A 25,294-nucleotide genomic window follows, 5' to 3' on the forward strand; every position below is an offset into this window, starting at 1 on the left:
TGTGTGACAAGACTTTCTATATAGTTGATGTTCCTAAACTTCAGACATCGCTTCCTGCTCTTCTTTAACTGCAGCGGAGATACAGAACTCCCTGTACAGCTTGGCTCTTGGCACACACCAAGCCACTGATTCGTAAAGGAACGGAGCTGTCTGTAACCAAACCATGCCAGACATAAGTTGAGTGTGCAGTTTTAACCACCTCTCTTTACCCTGTGTTTGCCAACTACAAGAGTACTGGACCAAGGGTAAACCAGCACCTTCTCCAAGCTTATCATGGGATTGTGTAACAAATATTTTAATTAAAGCCGTGAGGCAAAGTAGACCTTCTTAATAGTAGTGGTTACAAGAAGGTATATTTCAGAATAGGAGCTCGAGTTTGTGTAAACCAGCTTCTTAATTGGGTGCTGTAAGAACTTCCATCAAAAAGCTACATGATTGTGCAGTCATGGACCTTATGTAAACATGCTGTGGTTGCATCAACATCTTTATTGCATGCCTACTTCATGCCTTTCATTTCCTGCCCAATAATTGCCTAAAGCTGTGATTGTGGACCTTGAGATTCTAGGACTAACCATTTTACCTAGGAAGCTAATTCTACTTTCAGGTCACCCAGGTTTACAAGGTGTACCACACAGGTCCATGTTTAATGTATTCCGGGCCACTGGAAGGACATTGGTAGATATAAGCTGTTAAAACTTAAGCACAACTGTAGGTAGATCAGCGAAAAAAATCACTTCAGTCCTATCTATTATTTATGTCAATTTTTTTTTTATTTTTTTTTTCCCCCCAATGTTGCTATGCGTGCTTTTAAATGTGTTTTGCTTTTCTGCCATTTTCTTTCATTTTTCTTCTAATATACTTAATGATTCTTAGGAAGAACTCAGACTGGACAGTCCTTTATGAGAACCTGGAGCTAAAAATCCCCCAACATTTGCTTTAATTGTTCTGTTCTCTTAGCCTTTTATTTGATAGGGATAGCAAGAGTAATACTCTATCTCAATATAGTATGTCCTAAATTTATTTTAGGTGTATACATTTCCTGGTCACAGATTAAAAGTTTAAGCGTGTGAGAGGCTGGTTTTAACTGTAATTCTTGTCATTTCATGTTTTAACATGTAAACGGTAGCTTAATGGTGGTGCATTTTTTTTTAAACTCTTTTTTCTTGTAGAAAAAAAATCCACATTTTGATCCTATGCCTCTGCAGTATACATTCCGAACATGTTCGATTTTCTCTATATGCTATTACAATACATTTGTTTAAAAAAAAAAAAAAACAGAAGTAATCGATATTCAAAGTGAGCTACTTAGTTTTGAAGTGTGTGTGTGTATATATATATATATATACAATAGAGTTCATATGTATTGCTGCAAGTAGGCTATATGCAATGGCAATGTGTTTAGCATAGCTTTCTCAAGCAGCCTTCGAGACAAACTTGCTTGTGAATAAATGGAGAAGTCCTAAGAATTTGGCCCGTCACCAGTATTATGGGGCCAGTGGTAGTCGCATTTCTATTAGAGCATTCCTTTAATGCCATGTCTTCTCATCTCTGATTAAAAAAAAAAAAAAGAAGCTTCAGTTGTAAATATAGTATCCAAGATATATAATCTATCCCCATTATCACTTATTATACATGAACCATTAAAGTGCAATGAAACTTTCACTGTAGGTATTGCGATTTCCCTTTCTGGTTAAAGTGTAAATTAATGACAGCTGAATGAGAGGCCATAAATGATCAAACCATGTTTAGAGACGATATGTTTTTAGAACTGTTTAAATACCTTTCTTTATAGGTTTGATTTAACTTTTTAGGTTGGTATTTGTTTGGTTTAAATATGCAGCAGTATTATACATCTTGGTTTGTTTACATGTTTCTGGAAGTACTGAAAGCCTTGATTATTTTTGGGCCTTAACATAGACCCTTATACCTTTTATTTAACCAGAAACATCTGGTTTAAGACCTTTTTTTATTATTTAGATAATTTACCGGTATATCGGTTCACAACCATTTTTACAGTGTTAAAACTTGATTTACCTTAACCATGAAGTTGACCAACATCTGTTTTATGACAAATTGTTTCTTTAATACCAGAGTACTGTCTTGGTCCATTTGCTTACAGACCTCATGTTGCTAAATTCTTTAATTCTTTTTATTATGTTCCCACTATGCGTTGATGGTGCTAGTTGAGGCTTGTTTTCTCCTGAGTGGAAATTTTCAACTGTACTCTCCCTAGGACTTAACAATTAACAAACAATCCATGCATGGCTTATTCCAAATATAAAGTAGTGAAGGTTTAAAAATGAAATTTACGAACCTTTTGCTATGGTAGTCATAGGACATATAAGTACTTGGGTTTACACATTTTTACCATGTTACTGCCAAAGGGTTGCAGTCTTAACACAGGCAGCCGGAGGGGCCAGGACCAGAGGAATGACTGCCCCCTTGGTGGTGGAGTAACATTAAAAGCGGAGGCGATTCTGTTGCTCCTTAAATTTGTGCGTTTTTTTTATTTTTTTTTATTTTTTCTAACTACAAAGGAAAGTGTTTACGTTTTTTGTTAATGTGTATTGCACTTTGGAGGAGGGGGATAGTAAGCTGCATACTCTCCTATATACTAAACCTAGCACTTTTGCAGTGTTTCTCTCTCTCTCACTCTCTATACTCTCCATACTCTCCACTTTAACCAAATCCTCCCTGAAACACACATTCATGGTTCTTGGAGACGTCGTGCCACAGAATGACTGACTGTAATAGTTAGAGACAAATCACTGAAGATTATTTCATGAGCATTGGTGGCCTGTCTAGCAACTTTGCTTACAGATGGTTTTCTGGGCAGACTTTGGATGTTCTATTTCTGCGAATGAACACGCATTGAGCTATTTTCTCCAAATATACAGAATAAGTAATCTACCTGTATTATGTTAACCAAACACGCCACTTTATTCCACTCTAACTTTAAAGAGCATGGATACTAAGACCCTGTTGCCATTTAGCTACAGTGTGTTCATTTTCAGAGGCTTCCTCACCACCTCCATGGTTTCGAACCCAATGAAGGGCCTGTTAACATTGTGTATCTCTTTGCACCCTTGAGCGCTAAGGTTTGAGATCGCTGGTCACAGTTGATGCATTCTGTGCTGTTGAGAAGATACCATGAATGTGTTTATAACCACCACTCCTCACAGTTGTGTTCTTGTTTTACACTGTTCAAAACACTAATATCTTGACTGTAAATCTATATTTTATGAAACTGTTGGCAATTTTTATATTCAAATGTCTAAAATATTTAAACTTCACACTGTACTGTGCAATTTATCATTAAACTCCTTAACTACATGCCCATTGATATCTTTATTTACTATTGCACTTCATGTTTGTAAAGTGTGGGGTCATGTACATGGTAATCCCTACACACCAAGTGGACCACATCAAGCAGCACTGTGTGTGACAATGCAGCAGGTAAGCAGTAACTGAGGGTTCCTTGCCACAAGGTGCCCTGGAGCAATTGCACTTTTTTTTGTCCATCTACTTAAGGGGTCCAAGCTGCTCTGAGAAGACACCAACATTAAATTAGATCAGGGGCTCATTTCTGCTTGCTCAATAAAGGCACTATCATATCAGTGTTGAATAATTTAGAAATGGTTTTTAGACCTTAGACCATAGCCCGTGGCACTCTCCAAAGAAACTGAAATAGTTCTCTGCAGCAGGAATTTTATCCCAGATCATTGCACAATTGGGAACTGTTGGGCCTTTGATGCACAGATAAAAGGGATGCCTATAATATCTGAGTTACTTTGCCGTATACAATGTACATTTTATGTGTGTTTGTACAGAAAAGGGGGGTTTCAGAATTCCAACCAAAAGTTATTTCAGACTGTTTTGTTGAACTAACTTGTCTGGGGATTCTAGCTACCGCTGCTCTTACTGACATACCTGGGAAGGTCCCAGGGAGGGCAACCTTGAGATCTCTCTTCTGGGGGAGTGCCTTTGTGAAGTGGCGGGGCTACCACCAGTCTTTTAGTGGGAGGAAACTGGAATGGGAGCACAGGAGACCGGGAAAGTAGAATGGGTGGGTGGGAAGAAGGTCCTCACTCGGAGATGCTAGGTCAAACCTAGAGAGTGTTCCCAGATATGCTTACTGACCTCCTTCTGTATGGACTGTTCAGCACCAACGTTTCGGGGGCTACTGATACATTGCTGTACACCTTTTGCAATGTCATACAAATTAGGTGATATATATATATATATATATATATATATAAATTACACACACATACACACCCCTTAAGTACACCTTGCTAGTACCGGGTTTGACCTCATTTTGCCTTCAGCACTCAGATTTTGGTCCATATAGCCACCAAATGGAAACCAGTTTGGATGATTTGATCTTTGTGACATGGTGCATTATTCTGCTGGATGTATCCATCAGGAGATGGGTACACTGTGGTCATAAAGGGATAGACATGGTCAGCAACAATACTCAGGCTGTCACGTTTAAATGATGCTCAATTGGTACTGGGGGTCCCAAAGTGTGCCAAGAAAATGAACCCCACAACACCACCGCCAGCCTGAACTGTTGCTACAAGGCAGAATGGATCTATGTTTTCATGTTGTTTATGCCAAAGTCTGATCCTGCCATCTGACTGTCACAGCTGGAATCCACTCATCAGACCAGGCAACGTTCTTCCAGTCTTCCATTGTCCAATTCTGTGTGAATTGTAGCTTCAGTTTTCTGTTCTTAGCTGACAGGAGTGGCACCCAGTGTGGTATTCTGCTGCTGTAGCCCATCTGCTTCAAGGTTCGACATGTTGTGCGTTCAGAGATGGTATTCTGCATACCTTTGTTGTAACAAGTGGTTACTGTTGCCTTTCTGTCATATCGAACCAGTCTGCCCATTCTCCTCTGAATTCTGGCATCAACAAGGCATTTTCGTTCACTGGGTATTTTCTTTTTAGCACCATTCTCTGTAAACCCTAGAGATGGTTGTATGTGAAAATCCCAGTAAATCAGCCGTTTCTGAAATACTCGGAACAGAATGTCTGGCACTAACGACCATTGCATATTCAAAGTTGCTTAAATCCCCTTCCTCGTTTTGATGTTTGGTTTGAACTTCAGCAAGTTGTCTTGACCACGTCCACATGCCTAAATGCATTGAGTTGCTGCCGTGTGATTTCACTCTGACCCCCCAGATATGCTTTATGCCCCCTAGAAATGCCCACCTGCCCCTGCAGATATGCCCCTTAAAAGTGCCACTCTGCCCCCCTGATATGCCACTCTTCTTCCTAGAAGTGCCCCCCCCCTTATCAAATTAGCAGGGCCAGCCGGTGGACGCCTCTGCGAAGTGCGTCCTATATTCGGGTCAATACGGTATAAAGATATCTCTTAGAAAGAGATCAATCTGCACCCGTTAAAATATAAACAAGTTCTCAAGAGGTTCTCTATAGACCCTCCTTATAACTCTGGGCAGGTACGGCTTTTAACCATGTCATTGGAGCCCAGCTTACATATCGCAATGTGATTAGTAAAATAAACCAAAATAAAAATTTGGCAACATGTAAAAAATAATTCCTCAGTGATTTAGCACAGTATGTTCACAAAACTCCTGACATGGAAAGAAAAAATACTAGCATCTGAAATACCCATGGGGCATCTAGTTTTTAAAAATGCATGGTTTGATGGGGTAAATCGAATTGGTCGGGTTCAAAGATTTCACAAATAGGACACAGGGCAGAAAGACCGGTTTTGAAATAGCAGTGTGCTACTTGTATTTGTTGCCCTATCACTTGTAAGAAAAAGCAAAAAACACAAAACATTCTAAATATTAGAATCTATTTAGCACTTTTTTCATTACCTTTTGTAGATCAGTAAAAAAGTTTTGAATAAAAGTCAGAAAAAGACTTTCTTCAAAATATTTTATATATATTGTTATAGTAAATTAGATGATATGAATAATAGTATCTAAAGAAACCCTCTGCCAAAAAAAAACCCAGCAACCCCAAACCAATATATAGCTTGTGTGGGTTGAGTAAATGACAAAGAAGAAAACTACAGCTAACCCCAAGCACCACAAAAAAAAAAAAAAAGCTCTGTCCTTAATATATGTATAGTGAGTTTTCAGGCTTTAAAAAACATAACAGATATATCCCAAATATTCTGAGGAAATTGGGTCATAAAAACACACTTGGAAGATATGAGATAATGAAGTTAGATGGTGACAGTGCTCCTTTATGCAACCCACTTAACATTACATTTGCAGCATTATTACTAGTAATACAAGCGTAAAAATGTGTGTAACAAAATTTTTAAAAAAGCCCCGGAACCTTATTGTCGTTTGTCTGTTTCCGAGCCGGACGATTAACATTAACGTACACGTCTCAGTTGGCCCCGGGCTGTCTAAGTTACTGCCTGCAATTAAATCGTAGCTGTCCTCGGCGCTGCCTGATTTAACCAAGGGATTTTAACGTATTTACCGCTTATTCTTCTGCATAATTTTCTACCGACGTGCAGGAAATAGCGGCCCCGAAGAAGGGGCCGAGGTAACTGGGGTGCATAGCAGGCCTGATCCGGAGCCATGAACCTCGAGTTGCTAGGTAAGGGAGGGAGGTTTAATAACTGGACTACTAGACAAGGGACCAGCAGGGAGATTGGAGATCTTGTGTACAAACACAGTGTCTGTATATATCCGTATCCTGTGTTTGTTACACAATATGCTACTATAGGTCTAATACACTATATAATGAAGCTATATGATTTCTTTATAGCTACATTTTCTCGCGTATAGTCGGACTTTATGCTCATGCTGTTACTTTGATCTGTATTGCATTATAGTGCACCCCTTATTAAATTACAGACTTGTATTCTCTGATTAAACACGCAGACATATCAATATAATACATTATTATTTATATAAAGGAATTAATAAATGCAGTGCTTTACATGTTGTATAAGCTATGACTTAGCCACACTGACAAAATAAAGCAGTCTATACGGCATGTTTACAATCTGTCAGAACTGTTTATAATGCATGTTCCAGGGCATCACATATGGATTAAACAATGATTTTGATTGGTTTTGTATGTTAGGCTGTATAACTTTGGAGTGCAATACCTAGAAGAATATTGTAGTTTTCAAATGTCATATAGTTATGTTTCTGCATGTGTCATGGAGCACAGTTGGAGTTGTTATGGAGATTAATGTTCTCACATTCAGACATGTAATGTGTTTTTTGTTTTCTTCTTCTTCTTCTTCTTCTTCTTCCTCTAGAATCATTTGGACAGAACTATCCAGAGGTATGCATAAATAACACTGTATTATTAACTAACACAATATTTTAAAAAATTTATTCTGTACAAATCAAATGACAATACCACCCGGTCCCAAGAGAAGTGTATTTGCAAAAGAGTCTCCCTCTCTTTGTACAAAGACCGGAATAAGTGTTAATGGAAATGGAGTTAACACTTCAATACTGCTTGTGAGAAACATTTAAATAATTAAAAATACATTTGAAACACCAAATGTTAAAATCATAACTTTTGCAACCCCCCCTTGTAAACCAAGACAGCAGGTGCACAAGTTTCACACAATGTGACAGAATGAGAGCCTTATTGTGGCAGGAAGGATGCCATTGTTAACTTCAAGGGTTTAATGTCTGTGAGATGTCAGGTCCTTCCACCCTCCTTTCAAATGTTACGGGATATCTTATGAAATTCTACACGTGGGACATTTTGGTATCCAGCTATGTGACGGTACAATCCTAATATTACAGTTGCATCTTTGAGACTTACTGTATTTAATAATTCTATTTTTTATATGTTTTTAGGAAGCTGATGGCACCCTGGACTGCATTAGCATGGCCCTCACCTGCACCTTTAATAGATGGGGCACTCTGCTAGCCGTGGGCTGTAATGATGGTCGTATAGTCATTTGGGACTTTTTAACAAGGGGCATTGCTAAGATTATCAGTGCACACATTCATCCCGTGTGCTCTCTCTGGTGAGTCTTGCCTTTTGAGTAGAATAGCTTTGTGGGGTTTTTTTTAAAACTCTTTCTCTAATTCATCTACAAACGATTGCTAGTATGTGGTCTACAATCTTAGCTGCTAGAACTTCCTTGTCATTGATACGACCACATTACCTCTCACCCTTTCTCTGTGGCGTATGTTTGTCACCCCATTTCTTTAAGATCGTTAGCCTGCGAGCAGGGCTCTCTCCACCTAATGTATGGGTTTGTCTTAGTCTGTCAATTCTCGTCTTGTCATACCCCTTGAATATATGTATTGTATTAAGCGCTGCGTAAACTGTTGGCGCTATGGAAATAAAAAATGATAATAATAATACAAGAAGCAGATTAGCCGCTGGAACACATACTTGCAGCTTCCTCTGTTGAATTATAAATATCACGATACTAAGCCAGCAGATAGTTGTAGGTCTCTTGGGTAATATAGAGGTTGGCTAACACAGACCTAACGTAACTTTATTAGTTTCATAAATAATTAGAAACTTTACTTAACATTAATGAAGCTCAGTACTCCAGTAGCATTTTGGGCACATATAATGAAATGATTCAAGAAACATGGTGTATATATATATATATATAACATTTGAAACTCTGTTTATTGTGTTTAGAAAGAGCCTTTAAAGCTTTATTTAAGTGTTAAGAATACATGGTAAAATTGCCATGGTGTTTCAGACATTTATTTATTTGCCAGTTTTACTGGCTGTTTATGTAGCTAAAGCTATTTGAAAGAAGAAAAAAGTAACATTTGACCTGGCAAGCATGGCTAATCTCTGCATTGGGCCCTAGAAGATTGTAAAATTATATAACCGCACAACGATGAGGTTTATTTCTTTAGACTTTAATAAAATAGGGATGTTTTTGCCATATCAAACTTAGAGGTTGACCTGTAATTAAAGCAGATTTGAATTTGTCAACAAGGTTATAAAACCTATTTATATGATGCTTTCTTATTGAACTTGATTAAAAACAGTTTATGATTCATGTTATTTTCAGTATGCTAATTAAGTTATTAACTTTAATGTTTGAATGTACACTTATTAGCCAACATTTACTGGCTATATTTACAAGTATTTACTGCATGTAAACCTATCCTTGGTTGACTGCCTTGCAGCTGGAGCAGAGATGGGCACAAGTTGGTAAGTGCCTCTACAGATAACATGGTGTCACTGTGGGATGTCCTCACTGGAGATTGTGACCAAAGATTCAGATTTCCATCTCCCATCCTCAAAGTCCAGTTCCATCCTCGTGACCAGTAAGTACAAAGGGTGCAAGACAAAGTGTATTCATGTCAGTTTTTAAATGGCTCTTATTCAAGGTCCTATGTCTCGAGTAACCTTGCGGGTGTAGCCCAAATACGCTTCTGCATCTGTCTGTGTGAAAGGTGCTGTTCCACTTACTCAACTGAATTGATTAATAACACTTTCATAATTAATACATTGTTTGGGACATCATTACTAATGCTGCTGAACATTCAGATCCTTCCTTACAGACTCTCAGTATGAAACACCATAGGCAAGTATTTCCACCAGCATAAAACTAAAAATCATAGCCATTATGGCAATCGGGTGATGCCATAAGCACAAGAGCATGCAACATGTTACTTTAGTGTTGCAAACTATTTGACATGGTGTATGTACTGCATGTTTTGGTGGTTTAGGGCTACAACACAGCTGTTTTAGGTCAAAATTGTAAACCAATAAATATTTTTTGATTGTGTCCAATCAAAGGATATTTGTCTGTGTTGTTGCAGTAGTACCAGTGTAGATAATGGGGTATTTTCAGTAAAGACCAGGATGGCTGAATAATACCATTTGAGAGGCAGATTGTAGTATGAATTTTGCGTTTCAGATGAGTTTAAGACAATAGCCAGAGGGAATGTCTGTGGGGTGCTACATGTATATGTTCTACTGGCAGGTCGATCTCAAGAAAACCACGTGTTAATGAAACTTACCATATATATGTAAATCTTCTTCATTTACATTTCTGTTGTTTCTGTAATTGCCAACTATCTCTCAAAATAATGATGATTGAGCTTAATGGACATCACTTCCTCTTTGCAACAGGAACCGGGTTCTAGTGTGCCCCATGAAATCTGCCCCAGTTATGTTAAATCTGTCTGACTCCAGCCATGTGGTCCTACCCGTGGATGATGATTCTGACCTTAATGTTGTGGCATCATTTGATCGAAGAGGGGAATATATCTATACAGGAAATGCAAAAGGGAAGGTAAGACACATGGAAACAAATATTTGCATGTGTAGTTATTTCTACATTTGTGTTTTAATGTTGTACGCTTCATGTTAATAGGAGGAATACCACTTTATTTTCGTGTTTGACCATTGGTTCTCTGTTCGTCACCTAATAAGAGCATCTATTTCTCTACGAGCAGATTTTGGTGTTAAAGACAAACTCACAGGACCTGGTGGCATCTTTCAGAGTTACAACAGGCACAAGCAATACAACAGCTATCAAATCCATAGAGTTTGCTAGGAAAGGGAGGTAAGACAGAAGAAGCATGTTGAGTACTTTTTTAAATTAAAAATAGAAAAGCATTTTGAAGAAACATTGCTGCCAGTTTCAGTGATTTGTGAATCAAAAATGATTTGCTTTCCTGATACCTCTATCCTTGCAGTCTGAACAGTGTTTCACATGAATAATGAATTGATCAAGTGGCACTCTTTTGTGCCATGGATGCACTAGGCATGTCTGGGGAGCCAAAACATTTTGCATAGAATTGCTTGCAAGAGAACAGGGTGACTTGTCAGAAATGTGAAAAAGTAAAGTTTGAGGTGGCTTGTTCTTTTTGCAGTCCCTGACAGCCTCACTAAGGAATAATGAATATTAAAGAACTCTGAGTACTTTAAAATGCATTCTTCACAAATTAAGAAATGAAATCACTTCCCGGAGTAGAGGATACAGCAAAGCACTCCCATTGAAATCAAAGCGCATGGGGATCTGATTGCGCTGGAGGTGACTGATTGTAGGCACTGCATTCAGCAAATGCATATTGGGGGTTTCTGCTGAATTTCCCAACCTAATTGCAAATGAGACACAATGGAAATTTAAATGGACCTGTCCATTATCATGTGTATATTTTAATAAAAATGTCCAGAACAAAAAAATTATTTTTTTACTTATTATATAAGTAAAATGTATCCATATTGTCTCTCTCCGCAGTTGCTTTTTGATAAACACAGCAGACAGAATAATCCGTGTCTATGATGGACGGGAGATTCTGACCTGTGGCAGGGATGGAGAACCTGAGCCTATGCAGAAACTGCAGGATTTGGTGAACAGGTATGATTTTTCAATATGTGTGAGTTCTCATGATTGGTCTGTTGTGATTCTTGTATTGAGTCAAATCGTTTTGAATGAAAAGGTGAAAGTGTTTGTAAATACAGTCTACAAATCTGCATGATTTTTTGGGAGTGGTGCTATTTTTCTCTGACCTTTCCATTTGTTGAGCTGTTGTTTGTTTGTTTTTATTTATATATATATATATATAATATATATATATATATATATATATAATATAACTACTGTCTGTGATGTAACCAAGTGCTTGGTATATTAGAATTGTGATTTTTTATTTTGTATTTTTTTTTTTTACATTTATTATAAACAACCTTGAAGCCATAACAAAGCTAGTTGATTTTCTTTTTATACGTAATACTTTTTAACATGTCAAATTTAATATTCATTGATGATGCACAGCGCAGTGGAAAGTTTCATGTTTATAAATCTGGCCAATTACCATCCCAGTTGGCTCTGTTCCTAAATATGTAGAGTATGTGAACATAATGGATCTGGGCCATATAACATGAGAACCTCCTAGATAAGCAGCTCATCATATCATATACCTCTCAATTCCATTCCACAGGACGCCCTGGAAAAAGTGCTGTTTTTCAGGGGATGGTGAGTACATAGTGGCTGGCTCAGCACGGCAGCATGCACTCTACATCTGGGAGAAAAGCATTGGAAACCTGGTGAAAATACTTCATGGAACCCGCGGAGAGCTGCTGTTAGATGTGGCTGTAAGTTAATTTATGTGGTGTTTTAACATAAAAAAAGAAAGTGAGATGCCAAGTGTTTCACATATGCATAAAAGCCATCTCCTGATCTGTGTAAAAGTCTGGATTTCATATAGACTTCCCCGTCTAATAACCCATCTGTTTGCCCAGCAAATATCTCCTCTTTTCTGAGCCACCTGTATTTTTGCTTTCATCTCCTCTTGTGGTTTTCTCTCCCTAATTTTTTTTTTTTTACATATTTTAGTTTTTGTTATATTACTGTTATAAATCCTATAGTGATGAGGATGTACCTAGGTTATACATTATTTTATTTTTAGGCCCGTCATGCACAATCTTATTTATGAAGCAAACTAAGATGTTGCCAGGATATCCACCTAACACTATTAGTTAGGCAGTGGCACTGGAATCATTAAGGAGGTGGGAATGAATATTCTATTGAAAGTGGGGAACAGAGACTAGCTGAAAAAGTGACACCCCCCCCTCTTGGACGCTTGCCTTAAGTTATGATGCATCTCAGTCTCACTCACATTCCTTTACAAACGAGAACTATTTAAACAACATGCATTAAGAACTTAAAATGTAAGAAAAACAGTTGGATTGTCTTTTTTTGTTTTGTTTAAGGCATATGAATAGTATTAAACATTTAATATTATGTAATGTTTGTAGTGTGTATTTTGCAATTTATCTGCAAATATGTAGAACGTTATAACAAGTCACTGTTTATATCACTTTTAGTGGCACCCTGTACGGCCAATCATTGCTTCCATTTCCAGTGGCGTGGTCTCCATTTGGGCCCAGAATCAAGTGGTAAGTTTATTTGTATTTATTATTTTAAAATTTTTCTTCGGCATGGCAGACAATCAGATGTTTATTGAATCCATAGCGCTAAATGCACCCATCAACAGTACTTGTTATGTTGTTTACTTTAGGAAAATTGGAGTGCATTTGCCCCTGACTTCAAGGAACTGGATGAGAATGTGGAATATGAAGAAAGGGAGTCTGAATTTGACATTGAAGATGAAGATAAAAGCGAACCTGAACAAACAGGTAATGCATGGTCTCGTCTGCTTCTTGATGTAGCTGTTCTGTGTTTACAATCCCTTCTTCTCACATTCATATATCTACCTATTTTATTAATCATAATTGTTTGAAACGCAGCATTTGGAGTGATCTGTGTAATCGTGTTTGAGTTTATTTTAAAGGGCCACTTTCATCTAAAACAATGGCATGTTACTTAGTAGAATATAAATTATTGCCTTTGTTTTGGACATCTCTAAACTTTACTCATTAAAATATTTGGTAGCATTTCAAATAGTATAACTTTACGTATGGTGCTGTGAAAAAGTATTTTCCCCTTTCCTGATTTTTTCTTTTTTTGCATATTTGTCACACTTAAATGTTTCATCAAATAATTTTAATATTAGACAAAGACGGGTTCAGTCTCACTAGGCACCCCCAGGCATGTGTACTGCCAGCCCTGGTGAATTAAACATCAATTTAATAGAACATGTTCCCCCGCAGCGCACCTGTATCCTCCTCTCTGGCAGCCGGTGGGCGTCTGTGGGATGCACGCAGACAACCTCCGCTACTGCTGGCACTTCCACTGACGCTTCTATGGTAGCGCACCGGCGTCACATGACCTTCCAGTGCTCATACATAGAAGCTCCAGCGAAAGCGCCGGCCACCAGCAGAGGTTTATCTACGCGCAGGCGTTCACCAGCTGCCCCTACTAGACACCAAGGCATATGGGGCACGGGCGGTAAGTCTGGGGGAGCAGAGTGGCATATAGGGGGTATTGGGGTATAAGGCATATCTGGGGGGCAATTTCTTTTTATATATATATAGATATAGGTTTCGATTCATTGTTTACCTTCAATAAATGAAGTGATCATATAAAAGCGGCATTTTGTGTTTTTCTCACGTTGTCTTTTATATTTAGATTAGTTGGATAGAAAACTGGAAGGGGCCATATACTTTTTCTCTTCATTCTTTAATGCAGTCTTTAGCCTAGGAAAAATTACTTTGTTTTAGGATGTAAATCTGCTGTTAATGATTTAACGCCCTTACTGTATCATTCCATCAGTCAGCAGTTCTAATTCTTTATTAAATAACTTCCCTCTTTTCATTGCACGGATGTTTAGTTACTTAGAAAGTGGCAGAATTGAATACATGTAAGGGATGTTATTCACCCAATAAAGCCATACTTTCAGCTTTGGGTGAGGCAGTGTTGAATTGTATTTGGCCCTCGAACTGCAATGTGTATATAAAATAAATAAAAACTGACTTAAAATACTTCCAACAGAATTTTTTATGTAGTATGTACCACGCAATTGCATTTAACAAGTGGATTTTTCTGCAGGAGGAGATGCTGCAGAAGATGAGGAGGTAGATGTGACCAGTGTGGATCCAATAGCAGCTTTCTGCAGCAGGTATATACACTAAGTAATACACATTTTTTATATTCGTATAGAATTGAAGTTCAAATTGATACTAGTATTTATAGTGATCCCCTGCTGATTTTGTACGTTTGTCCACTGACAAAGACATGATCAGTGAGAAACAGAATAACAAAAAAAAAATCCAGAATAACGCATTAGTAATTGATTTGCATTTTACTTGGTGAAATAAGTATTTGACCCCTTTGCAAAACATGACTTGGTGGCAAAACCCTTGTTGACAATCACAGAGGTCAGACGTTTCTTGTAGTCGGCCACCAGGTTTGCACACTTCGCAGAAGGGATTTTGTCCCACTCCTCTTTGCAGATCCTCCTCTCCAAGTCATTAAGGTTTTGATGCTGATGTTTGCCAACTTGAACCTTCAGCTCCCTCCCCAGATTTTCTATTTGGTTAAGGTCTGGAGACTGGCTAGGCCACTCCGGGACCTTTAATGTTCTTCTTTAGACACTCCTTTGTTGCCTTGGTAACTATGGTCCCAGCTGCCTTGAGATCATTCACAAGATCCTCCCGGGTACTTCTGGGCTGATTCCTCACTGTTCTAATGATCATTGAAACTCCACAAGGTGAGATGTTGCATGGCGCCCCAGACCGAGGGAGATTGACAGTTTCTTCCATTTGCGAATAATCGCACCAAACTGCTTGGCGATAGCCTTGTAGCCCATTCCAGCCTTGTAGCCCATTCCAGCCTTGTAGCCCATTCCAGCCTTGTAGCCCATTCCAGCCTTGTAGCCCATTCCAGCCTTGTAGCCCATTCCAGCCTTGTAGCCCATTCCAGCCTTGTAGCCCATTCCAGCCTTGTAGCCCATTCCAGCCTTGTAGCCCATTCCAGCCTTGTAGCCCATTCCAGCCTTGTGTAGGTCTACAATCTTGTCCCTGACATCCTTGGACAGCTCTTTGGTCTTGGTGGAGAGTTTGAAATCTGATTGATTGCTTCTGTGGACAGGTGTCTTTTATACAGATAACAAGCTGAGATTAGGAGCACTACCTTTCTGGAGGAGAGTGCTCCTAATCTCAGCTCGTTACCTGTATAAAAGACACCTTGGAGTCGGACATCTTGCTGATTGATAGGGGATCAAATACTTATACATTGATTTGCATTTTACTCAGTGAAATAACTTATTTGAAACAAATTATTCTGGATCATTGTTCAAATAAACCTACCAATAAAATTATAGACTGATCATGGCTTTGTCAGTGGGCAAACGTACAAAATCTGCAGGGGATCAAATAATTTTTTTCCTTCACTGTATATATGTGCCACTGTTCATTTTTCATTATGTCTGTGTTCCCACTGGGATTTTGATATGGTGAATTAAAGCTGAACATTTTTTTTTCTATTAAGAGGCCTTAATTGGCTTGATAAGAGGAATGTATGCTAACATGAAAAGTGTAGAGTCGTGAAAATTTGAGATTAAATGTCTTTTAGCCTAGGTGTATGTAAACTGTATATGCTACTAACAGAAGATACAAATATCTTTTTAGTTAAACATCAGTAGAGCTTGTTGTGTCTTGTCATTGAAAACAATGTAAAATTGTTCATTTTAAGTCATTTAAGATATTATATCCGCCATAAGCAATTTAACCACTGGTTGTCCTTGCCAACGGGGAAGTTCACTGACGTGTCGATCCCCCAATTACAGGGGTCGTCTGTAGTTACTAGTGTAGGGCTTTCCTACCAAAAACACTATTCTGTGGATGGTTAGAGCCTCCTGCTGTAGCAGACTGTACTGTTTACTCTGCATCCCATCAAATGTGGTTGGCCAACTAGTGATGGCTTTCCGTTACTATAAACAATGAGGAAAAAAATGGAATAGGGAGCCTTAAGCGGTTGCTTGCTACCATGGTATGGTGTTGCATGTTAAAAATAAATAAATGTGACTGCATGCTGCCAGCTGATCTATTGAGATTATTTGGTTAACATGCAATAAAAAATGCCTGGTCTTTCCTCATATGCAGGGATCAGTGTTATGGACAGTTGTATTTTCTGCCTATATTTTATTACTTTAGCATAAGTTTATCATTTTACCCCTTTCTATGCGTCCTTAACCAGCGCTTTGTTGTGTACCATTGCCTACTTAGGCTTTGTGTGCCATTTATATGTACTGGATATGCTCCTCTTGTTACGGTCATTTATTCTTATATAACCATTATATTATGGGATATTTGGTTTGTTGTAAACTATGTATCTATGAATAGATTAACTTCTCCTGAAATAAATGCATGAATATATGTTTTCCTGATATGCTCTTTATAAGATTGTCAACTATTTAGAACTATAGCAAAATTGAAAATGTGTCTGGAACCCCTATGATTGGTTAATTTTAACTGTATAGCCACATATCCAAGTTTGTCTTGCAGCGATGAGGAGTTGGAAGACACGAAGGCCCTGCTTTATCTTCCCATCGCCCCTGAGGTGGAAGATCCAGAAGAGAACCCTTACGGACCTCCTCCAGACGCAGTGCAGACATCTTTGACTGAGGACGGGACAGGCACAGACAAGAAGAGGCAGGCCTCATCAGATGGTGTGCAACCTCCAAAGAAAAAGCCAAAAACGACTACAGTTGAACTTCAAGGAGTGCCAAATGATGGTGAGTCAAGTTTCACCAGCTTCCAAAAACATGGCATTATTTGATAGGTACCTTTAGTTAGTGCCATGTTGAATTATATATATTAAAATATAAGGATGTTGAATTACCACTGCAATGAAGCTTGGCCAGGTTGTGACCAGCCAGACATTTACTGAGGTGTTTTAATATGCAAGATCCAGACCTGGGAGTAACGGATGAAACGAAACTAGAGCATTATGTGATTAGAATGAGTAATTTAGCCTTGTTTTCCTCAACAGAAGTACACCCGCTATTAGGTGTGAAGGGGGACAGTAAATCCAAGAAGAAGCAATCAGGACGGCCAAAAGGAGCTAAAGGTAAAGACAGGGACTCTTCGTTAAAAGCGAAAACCAAAGGGGACAGGGGCTTATCTCTGGAAGCTGCAATGAAAGGCAAAAGTCAGGGTGAGCTGCCCCTGGTGCTGACAGGTAAGCACAGTACTAAGTGGTGCAGTGCCTCTTCTGCTTCCGTGGCTATGGCTTCATGCGGCCATCATCCCCTTTGCACGCTGGTAATAGGGGGTGGTTAAATATAAGTTGCCTCTGTGCCCTGATAAGAATTCTAGCTTTAAAACCGAATTCTGACTGATTATTCTCTGGGCGTGTGAGCTGTACCTGTTCATTACCAATAACTAAAGTTTACCTGGTCTGTGTGATTGGATTAAGACTTTTAGCCTTATCTCTGATCCCAGTGTAGTGAATTGTTTTTAAAAGGAGAAATCCATCCCTTCTTTGGCCGGTAATTTATACAACGTTCTAATTTTTATATTATGACATGAAAACTTGATTCAACGATACAGAGCCTACTCTAGCTGACCCAGATAAATTCAACATAAACTCAGTCCTCTGTTAATGTTGTTTCTCAATTTTTTGAACCAGATGAGCTAACTTTTGTCATGAAAATGGGGCTGTATTTTTTTTTTTTGTGTGTCATCATAGCCACTGTATTCAGAAAAAAGTCTTAAGTATTTTAATATGCATTCTTTTTTTGGTGACACCATCAAGGACATTAAACATTACCTTGTAGGCTTAAGAATCAATTGGATCTCTCCACGGGGAGATTGTGCCGCTGTGGTTGTTCATTCTGTCTGTGTGTTTGATTATAGACATCCCAACCATGGGTGACAACTAGGGTAGCCATTTTGCTTTCTAGGACCCAGATACATTTCACATGCTGCTGATCAGCAAAATATAGAATGTATAAGCTCACAGAGGGGGATCATTTCCCACGTACTGTGGTAACTAGTAAGCAAGATGCAAAATGTATACAAGTCTCGATCAAATACCTGATGTGGCCAAACCAATGACCAGTAGCCTTCTCAGATATATCAATAAGTCGTGTTGATTACAGGCATACTTATTTACACAGCAGCTTCATCTACACTGAAAGTGCTGGGGATAATGGCAGTATGGGTGTTCTGCTTTGTACATTTTTGTTTATAGAATCTGTAACCATGATACAAGAGTGGCAACAGAGACATCCTGAAATTTTAATCTGCTCAAAGCTTGGTCATTCGAACTGTGTTCATGTAAGGAAATATTTAAATATGTCCTTTGGGGCCATATTGTCCCGAGACATGCACGTGCCACTCTTGCATTATTGAAATCTGTGTTTCTGTGTTTACTCAGTCGGCTTCAGTTGCTCCTTTTTGCTTTGCTGCTTCATCCCACTCATCTCTGCTGAAATCTCCCCTTTGTCTCATCTCCTTTCATCCTCTCTTTCAGGAGGCAGTGCCATCTCAGAACTCCTGTAAGCAATAGCCGACATCTTGCAAATGTACGTCAGCTGTGATTTTTTTCCCACCGGTATTGGGCATTCTACAGAGTCTTTATTAGGCCATTATATAGACACGTCGTGTTCAGCACTGCCACTGTGACAGAGTATGGCTTAGTCACATCTGTCTACATCCAGCCATCTTGTGGAATTTTTAATTGAGAAACTGTTTGCTCACATAATCATGTTCTCTACTGTCGTACGATAGTTTTCTCTATTTTTATACCCTTTTGTGTGTTGGCATGCCGTTATTTTGTTTCCCCTTTGATCCATGTGGTTGGCTTTTCTGTAAATTTTATTGCTTTTTTTTTTTTATAAATATTATTTTAAACAGTCAGTTTTACCAGTGTAGTGTGAGTAACAGTATGAGCGGTGAGTATGAGCCTAATGCAGTGACCAAATAAGCTGGCTTACTCTTTAAGGAGTATGTAAACTATTCACCAGCAGTTTTTTTTCTTGTTGCATTTATTGTTTTTTTTTATGTGTAGATAAATGCTGATCCCATGGATTTCACTTCTACCCTAGTAGCTGGGGCAATAAAACTGCTTTGTTTTGTTTGTCTGTGGTTCTTCATGTTGTTATGGGTATGATTAGGAAAACACATAGGGAGGGAGAACAATAAGTAGGTCAGGTTATCAGGCTTGCCTTTTCATTTTTAGTGCCGCAACAAATTCTACATTTTAATAATGCACCTAGTAATGAAGAAACACACAAAAAGATACCTTTGACATCAGCTGGATTCTATTCTGGTGTTTACAATGACAACTCAGCCAACTACACTATAATGGACAAATGTATTGGGATACCTGACCATTATGGCAACAGGGACTTCGATGACATTGCATTATAAATAGACATTAATATGTAGTTGATCCCTCCTTTGCAGCTCAATTAGCTTCAACTCTTCTGGGAAGGCTTTCCACAAGATTTTGGAGTTTTTACATATGGAGTTTTGCCCGTTCATCCAGTAGAGCATTTGTGAGGTCAGGCACTGATGTGAGACAAGAAGGCCTGGTTGGCAAACTCTGTTCCAATTCATCCCAAATGTGTTTGACAGGGGAGGGCTCTGTGTGGACCATACCAAACTCATCCAACCATGTCTTTACGGACCTTGCTTACACTACTGTTCCCTGGAACAAAAAAAAAATCCCTTGCAACCATGCAAGTATCCTATACATTAAGAGGCATTTGATGATGAGTCTCCCTTTAAGCAAAACTACATTTTCAAATTAAATATCTAAATCCACCTGCATACTGAAATATTTTTTTATTGGAGTTAGGTTAGTGGCAACACAATTACTTACACTTCACATTTCCAAATTCACATGATGGACACCAATTTCTCGCATAACATGTTCCATTTTGTTGGCATGTCATCGTCTTGAGGACAGGTTCTTAACAGACTACTCACTAAAAAGGCAGTTTCGCTTGGGCAAAATTTACTGCCCGCCAATCCATCCTGAAGTTCTTCACATAGCTCTTTAGGAAGCCAACAATTAGGCAGCACCACAGAACAAGTCTCTATATAACCATTTTTTATTTCCATTGTTAGGTTTATATCCAACATTGTATGTCTGTACAAAATCTGAAAACAAGTTTTAACTGCAAACTTTGGTGTTTTCCCATAAATCCATTCCCAAGTGCACAATTCCATTTTCTTTTGACATATACCTGGAAATATTATTTCATCTTTTGGGTCTATTAAGTTCACGCTTGGTTTATTGCTATATTGAGCAGAATACTCTGATGCCACAACATCTATAACCTTTTCACAAGTTAAAGAAGAATCTGTCTGAGACAAGTTTCTGACAAGTGCAGGTACGCTAGGGGTGGCATTACTTTGTAAACCATGGTAAGGACTCTGCAAAACAGAGGACAACAGTGTCCCATTTGCATTGCACAATAACGTACAATGATGGTAAGCAACGTTCCTTCCAAGTTTAGCAGCGGTACCTGATATTTTATATTTCCCATCTAGCAGAATATCATACCTATTTGTTGCTTGTACATCAAGTCGAGGTTGCAAGGTTTTAAGAGCCCTAATAACCAATTGTAAGTTTTTCATTCTATCATACTTTTTCCTTGATGTGAAGAATGTTAGGTTAATGTTGCCCATGTCATGAAAAACTGTGCCACCACCACTCCTCCTCCTTGCCAAACTGATTCCTTCTTTCCTCAATAGATGAAGATTGCATTCTTTCCAAGGATTCTGGTGTCTGCCAATAACGACAGATGGTAAATTCTGCCACAGAAAAAAAACATTTTTCTCTTCGAGGTTCATGTGATCATGGATCCAGTCTTCCAGCGCCAGGTTTTCATAAACGTTGTTAGAGACAGATTGCAAGATGAGCCCTTGTTCAGCAGAACTTCCAAAACTGGCTGATGGTAGGTGGTATACACATTTTAGGCACAAGCGTCTTACATTTGACTGGATCAACATTTTGGCCTGGTGAAGAAAAATGGTAAATTAATTAAAAACCCTGGTGGATGACGTGTAAAAGAATTTCCTTCTCTATATTATTATATATTCTATTTACAAATTTATATTTAATGTATTCCATTACATTAAACTGCATATCCTCTCTATTACGTTTTTTACCTTCTCAAAGGGTAGTCATGCCCATTACTTCTGACTTTAGATAAGCAAACCATTTACTTCATTTATTCCTTGCTTAAGAAGTGAGAAACTTCTGGGCAGATAAATATTAAAGTACCTAAAGCATTAGACTGCATTGGCGGTACTGAAGTCTTCCCTTTTAACGTACCAAGCTAGGAGAGGCTATATCCCAGTGGTGTGGCATAGGAGGTGAAGAGGTCTGTTAAAGTCCAGCAGGACACCAGGAAGAATTTACTTTCCTTACACAATTTTGTTTCTAAACACATTGGGGGTCTATTGACTAAAAGGAGAGGAATATATGCATCACTATTCATTATAAAGAGTTTATTCATTAAAGAGTAGAAAGGTTGAGGAAGCATTGTGTTTCCGCAGAACCTTGTGATTCACTCATTCCCAGCAAACATTCAAGGGAGGAAAGATGAGCAGAGGGAACACGATCCTTAACAGGAACCGTCCCTCCTCCAAAATACTGAATTAAGATAGAAGGTCATGACTTTTAAAAATAACCCTACAAGCACTGGTAACCCATAAAGGTTGTTTCTCACAAGAGTAAAGAGAAAAAAAAAAGACCAAACAAACTACAGGTAAAAATTAAATTGTCCATCAAAAGTGTGTGTCGCATGCTTGTCACCACAACCTTACCTACAGTGCAGAATCCTCTGGGTCCCATACACTTAGCACAAACTTACCCTTCTCTGTGTACGCTACTTCCGGGATGCAAGCTACGCATGCGCGCCGTTCCATACTCGTACTCGGGGCCGCGCATGCGCGCCGTTCCAGAGCGATACTCGGGGCCGCGCATGCGCCGCATACAATTGGGTCGTAAGGGTTTCGCTGTCGTGTAGGGGTGCCCATGCCCACAACTAGTCCCCTACTGCGATGTTGGGCTGTCCCCCGATGGTCCTACGTGTCCTTATGCCAGCTGGGGCTCCGTTAAGGGGAGCTTTCACGTTACAAGAAAGTGTAAGCGCTTCACGATAGAGTGTCCTCTAGTAGGCTACAGCACACTCGTGTAGGGACAGCCTGTCAGACGTTTCTCTTGCATTGCAGTAATAATCCTTTCTGGTGATGTCATCAATGACATGGTGTTCCCCTAACATGGAACCTCTGAGGTAAAAAAAGAATCTAGTGGGATACCAGGTAGTTCAGCCTTAGAGAACATTTTATGAAATTTAGAGGAGGATCGGACATTTTTTAAATTTATGTATGTGGGTACCTTTTATGTCACAATGTATGATCCCTGCAGAAACTGGACAATTTAGTATTTTATAACCATTTTATAAACCATCAACTTCTCTGTATATGTATGAAGTCTAAGGCAAGTCTAAGTAAATATCTGCAGTAAAATAATACAATGTCAATTACTCATGATTTAAGACAACCATTGACACAGAGTGATCACAAAACCAAAGTTTGTTACTTGTAACACAAAACACTAGAATTTCATCCATCCCTGCTTCATGACCAAAATGTAAGTCCTTTTTTAAAAAAAATTAAGGAATAAAAATATTTTCAATTTGTAGACAAAATAAAGTTAATGAAATCCTGAATTCACAGTACCTCAGAGATCTTTCTTGGATCTGGACTGGGTACCCCTTATGATGTCATTGTGACATTGTGACAATATATAATTTTTATGTTTTAAATATTTTCGAAGAGGGAGAAACACTCTATTGCTCGCTATTGCCCCTAGACCTGCATTGCTGATCGCAGTTCCTCATTAGAGGAGGGTCTGGATACCTTTTTATTTTTTAATCTTACTTGACCTCTCTGCTGCCTTTGACACAGTCGACCACCCCCTCCTCCTAGAGACTCTAGGAGGAGGGGGTGGTCGACTGTGTCGAAGGCAGCAGAGAGGTCAAGTAAGATTAAGATAGAGTAGTGGCCATTGTTTCTAGCAGATAGAAGGTCATTTGTGACTTTGGTGAGACCAGTTTTGGTCGAGTGCTGTGGGTGGAAACCAGATTGCAGGGGGTCGAGCAGAGAGTTTGAGGACAGAAAGTGGGTTAGACAGTTTTTCTAAGAGTAATGATGTTAATGGAAGTAGTGATATGGGGTGGTAGTTAGCAGGGGAATTTGGATCAAGGCAGAGTTTCTTAAGGATGGGAGTGACCTGTGCATGTCTTGGTGTCCGTGACACTGCTCTCCCCTGGATTAACTCATATCTTTCCAACAGATCCTTCTCTGTGTCCTTTGCTGGCGACTCCTCCTCCTCAATGCCTCTGTCTGTTGGAGTACCTCAGGGCTCTGTCCTGGGTCCTCTATTATTCTCTATCTATACTTCCTCACTTGGAAAACTCATCGACAGCTTTGGATTCAAATACCACCTCCATGCAGACGACACACAAATCTGTCTATCCGCCCTCAATCTCTCTGCATCTGTCCTCTCTCAGATCAGCAGCTACCTATCTGGCATCTCTTCCTGGATGGCCTCTCACCACCTCAAGATAAATATGTCTAAGACTGAGCTACTTCTAATCCCTCCCTAACTCTGTTCCCCTCTCTGACCTTTCTTTTACTGTTGATGGTGCCACTATCTCTCCATCACCACATGTCCGCTGCCTCGAAGTGACCCTAGACTCTAACCTCTCTTTTATCCCTCACATGAAATCACTCTCTAAATCTCGCCACTTCCAACTGCGTAACATTTCCAAAATTCGTCCTTTCCTGACTGCCAGCACCACAAAACAACTAATCCACTCCCTCGAAATCTCCTGTCTAGACTACTGCAACAACCTACTTACCGGCCTCCCTCTCTCCCGACTATACCCTCTTCAATCTGTGCTCAATGCATCTGCCAGGTTAATCTATCTCACCTGACGCTCTGTATCTGCCGCACCTCTCTGCGAGTCCCTCCACTGGCTCCCGTCCATAGCAGAATTAAATTCAAAATACTCACTCTATCCTACAAAGCTCTCACTAATACCGCTCCCCTCTACCTATCCTCCCTCATCAGCAAATATACTCCAGCCCGCCCTCTAAGATCCAACAATGACCTGCTCCTTGCATCTTCACTCATCACCTCCTCCCATGCCCGCCTACAGGACTTCTCTTGCGCAGCACCAACCCTCTGGAACTCTCTTCCCCATGCTGTCCGACTCTCAACAACTCTACCCTCCTTCAAACGCTCCCTAAAAACTTTTCTCTTCAGGGAAGCCTACCACTGAAATAAACTCCCCCTACATTAACATCATTCACTACCACGCACTCCTCACCTCCTGTTTCTCACCCCTTATCCACCTACAATGTAAGTTCCTGTGGGAACAGGGCCATCCATTCCTCTTGTATTTGTATGCCAATTGCTTGTCATTTTGTACTTATCTGTAAAATGTTTACCTTGTACAGCGCTGCGGAATCTGTTGGCGCTTTATAAATAACGTATAATAATAAAGAAATGACACGCCGCTACAATGTAAAGTAGTGAGTACAGCCTGTATAACAGTGTAACTCAACACATAGCCATTAATGTCTAAACCTTGGCAACAAAAGTGAGTTCACCCCTAAGTACAAAATGTCTAAATTGGGCCCAATTAGCAAATCCTCCTCCTCGGTGTCATGTGACTCGTTAGTGTTAAAAGGTCTCAGGCAAATAATTCTCTGAGGATCTGAAAGAAAGAATTGTTGCTCTACATAAAGATGGTCTAGGCCAGGGGCGTCCAACATGCGGAAGCATGACCTCGAGGTGCGGCCCGCGTGAGATCGGCAGCCAGGATCACAAGCCCTGCCGCTTACTTGTGGGAGGGTCTATTCTCTGCTCCAGTCCTGCCTCCTCTGTGGGGAGAACGAGGGAGGCCGCG

General features: G+C 39.4%; 2 protein-coding genes across 2 annotated transcripts; one reads left to right on the forward strand and one right to left on the reverse strand.

Annotated features, from left to right (window-relative positions):
- Positions 1–6,568: 6,568 nt before the first annotated feature.
- On the forward strand, positions 6,569–18,860 carry LOC149287935 (retinoblastoma-binding protein 5-like). Its single transcript, XM_089492285.1, has 14 exons — positions 6,569–6,587; positions 7,261–7,286; positions 7,817–7,989; positions 9,125–9,265; positions 10,077–10,239; positions 10,403–10,512; positions 11,191–11,310; positions 11,894–12,047; positions 12,780–12,851; positions 12,974–13,091; positions 14,404–14,473; positions 16,860–17,089; positions 17,347–17,535; positions 18,832–18,860. Exons 1-14 carry the CDS (start codon positions 6,569–6,571, stop codon positions 18,858–18,860), a joined length of 1,614 nt encoding a protein of 537 aa, XP_089348411.1.
- Positions 18,861–20,201: 1,341 nt separating this feature from the next.
- LOC149287936 (lipoyl amidotransferase LIPT1, mitochondrial-like) lies at positions 20,202–21,320 on the reverse strand. The gene has a single exon (XM_089492223.1). The coding sequence runs from the start codon at positions 21,318–21,320 to the stop codon at positions 20,202–20,204; it is 1,119 nt and encodes a 372-aa protein (XP_089348349.1).
- Positions 21,321–25,294: the final 3,974 nt, after the last annotated feature.

This window comes from Sceloporus occidentalis, unplaced genomic scaffold, assembly GCF_023333645.1.
Source record: "Sceloporus occidentalis isolate IW3139 unplaced genomic scaffold, rSceOcc1.0.p SCAF_55, whole genome shotgun sequence".
NCBI classification, from domain to species: Eukaryota; Metazoa; Chordata; class Lepidosauria; order Squamata; family Phrynosomatidae; genus Sceloporus; species Sceloporus occidentalis.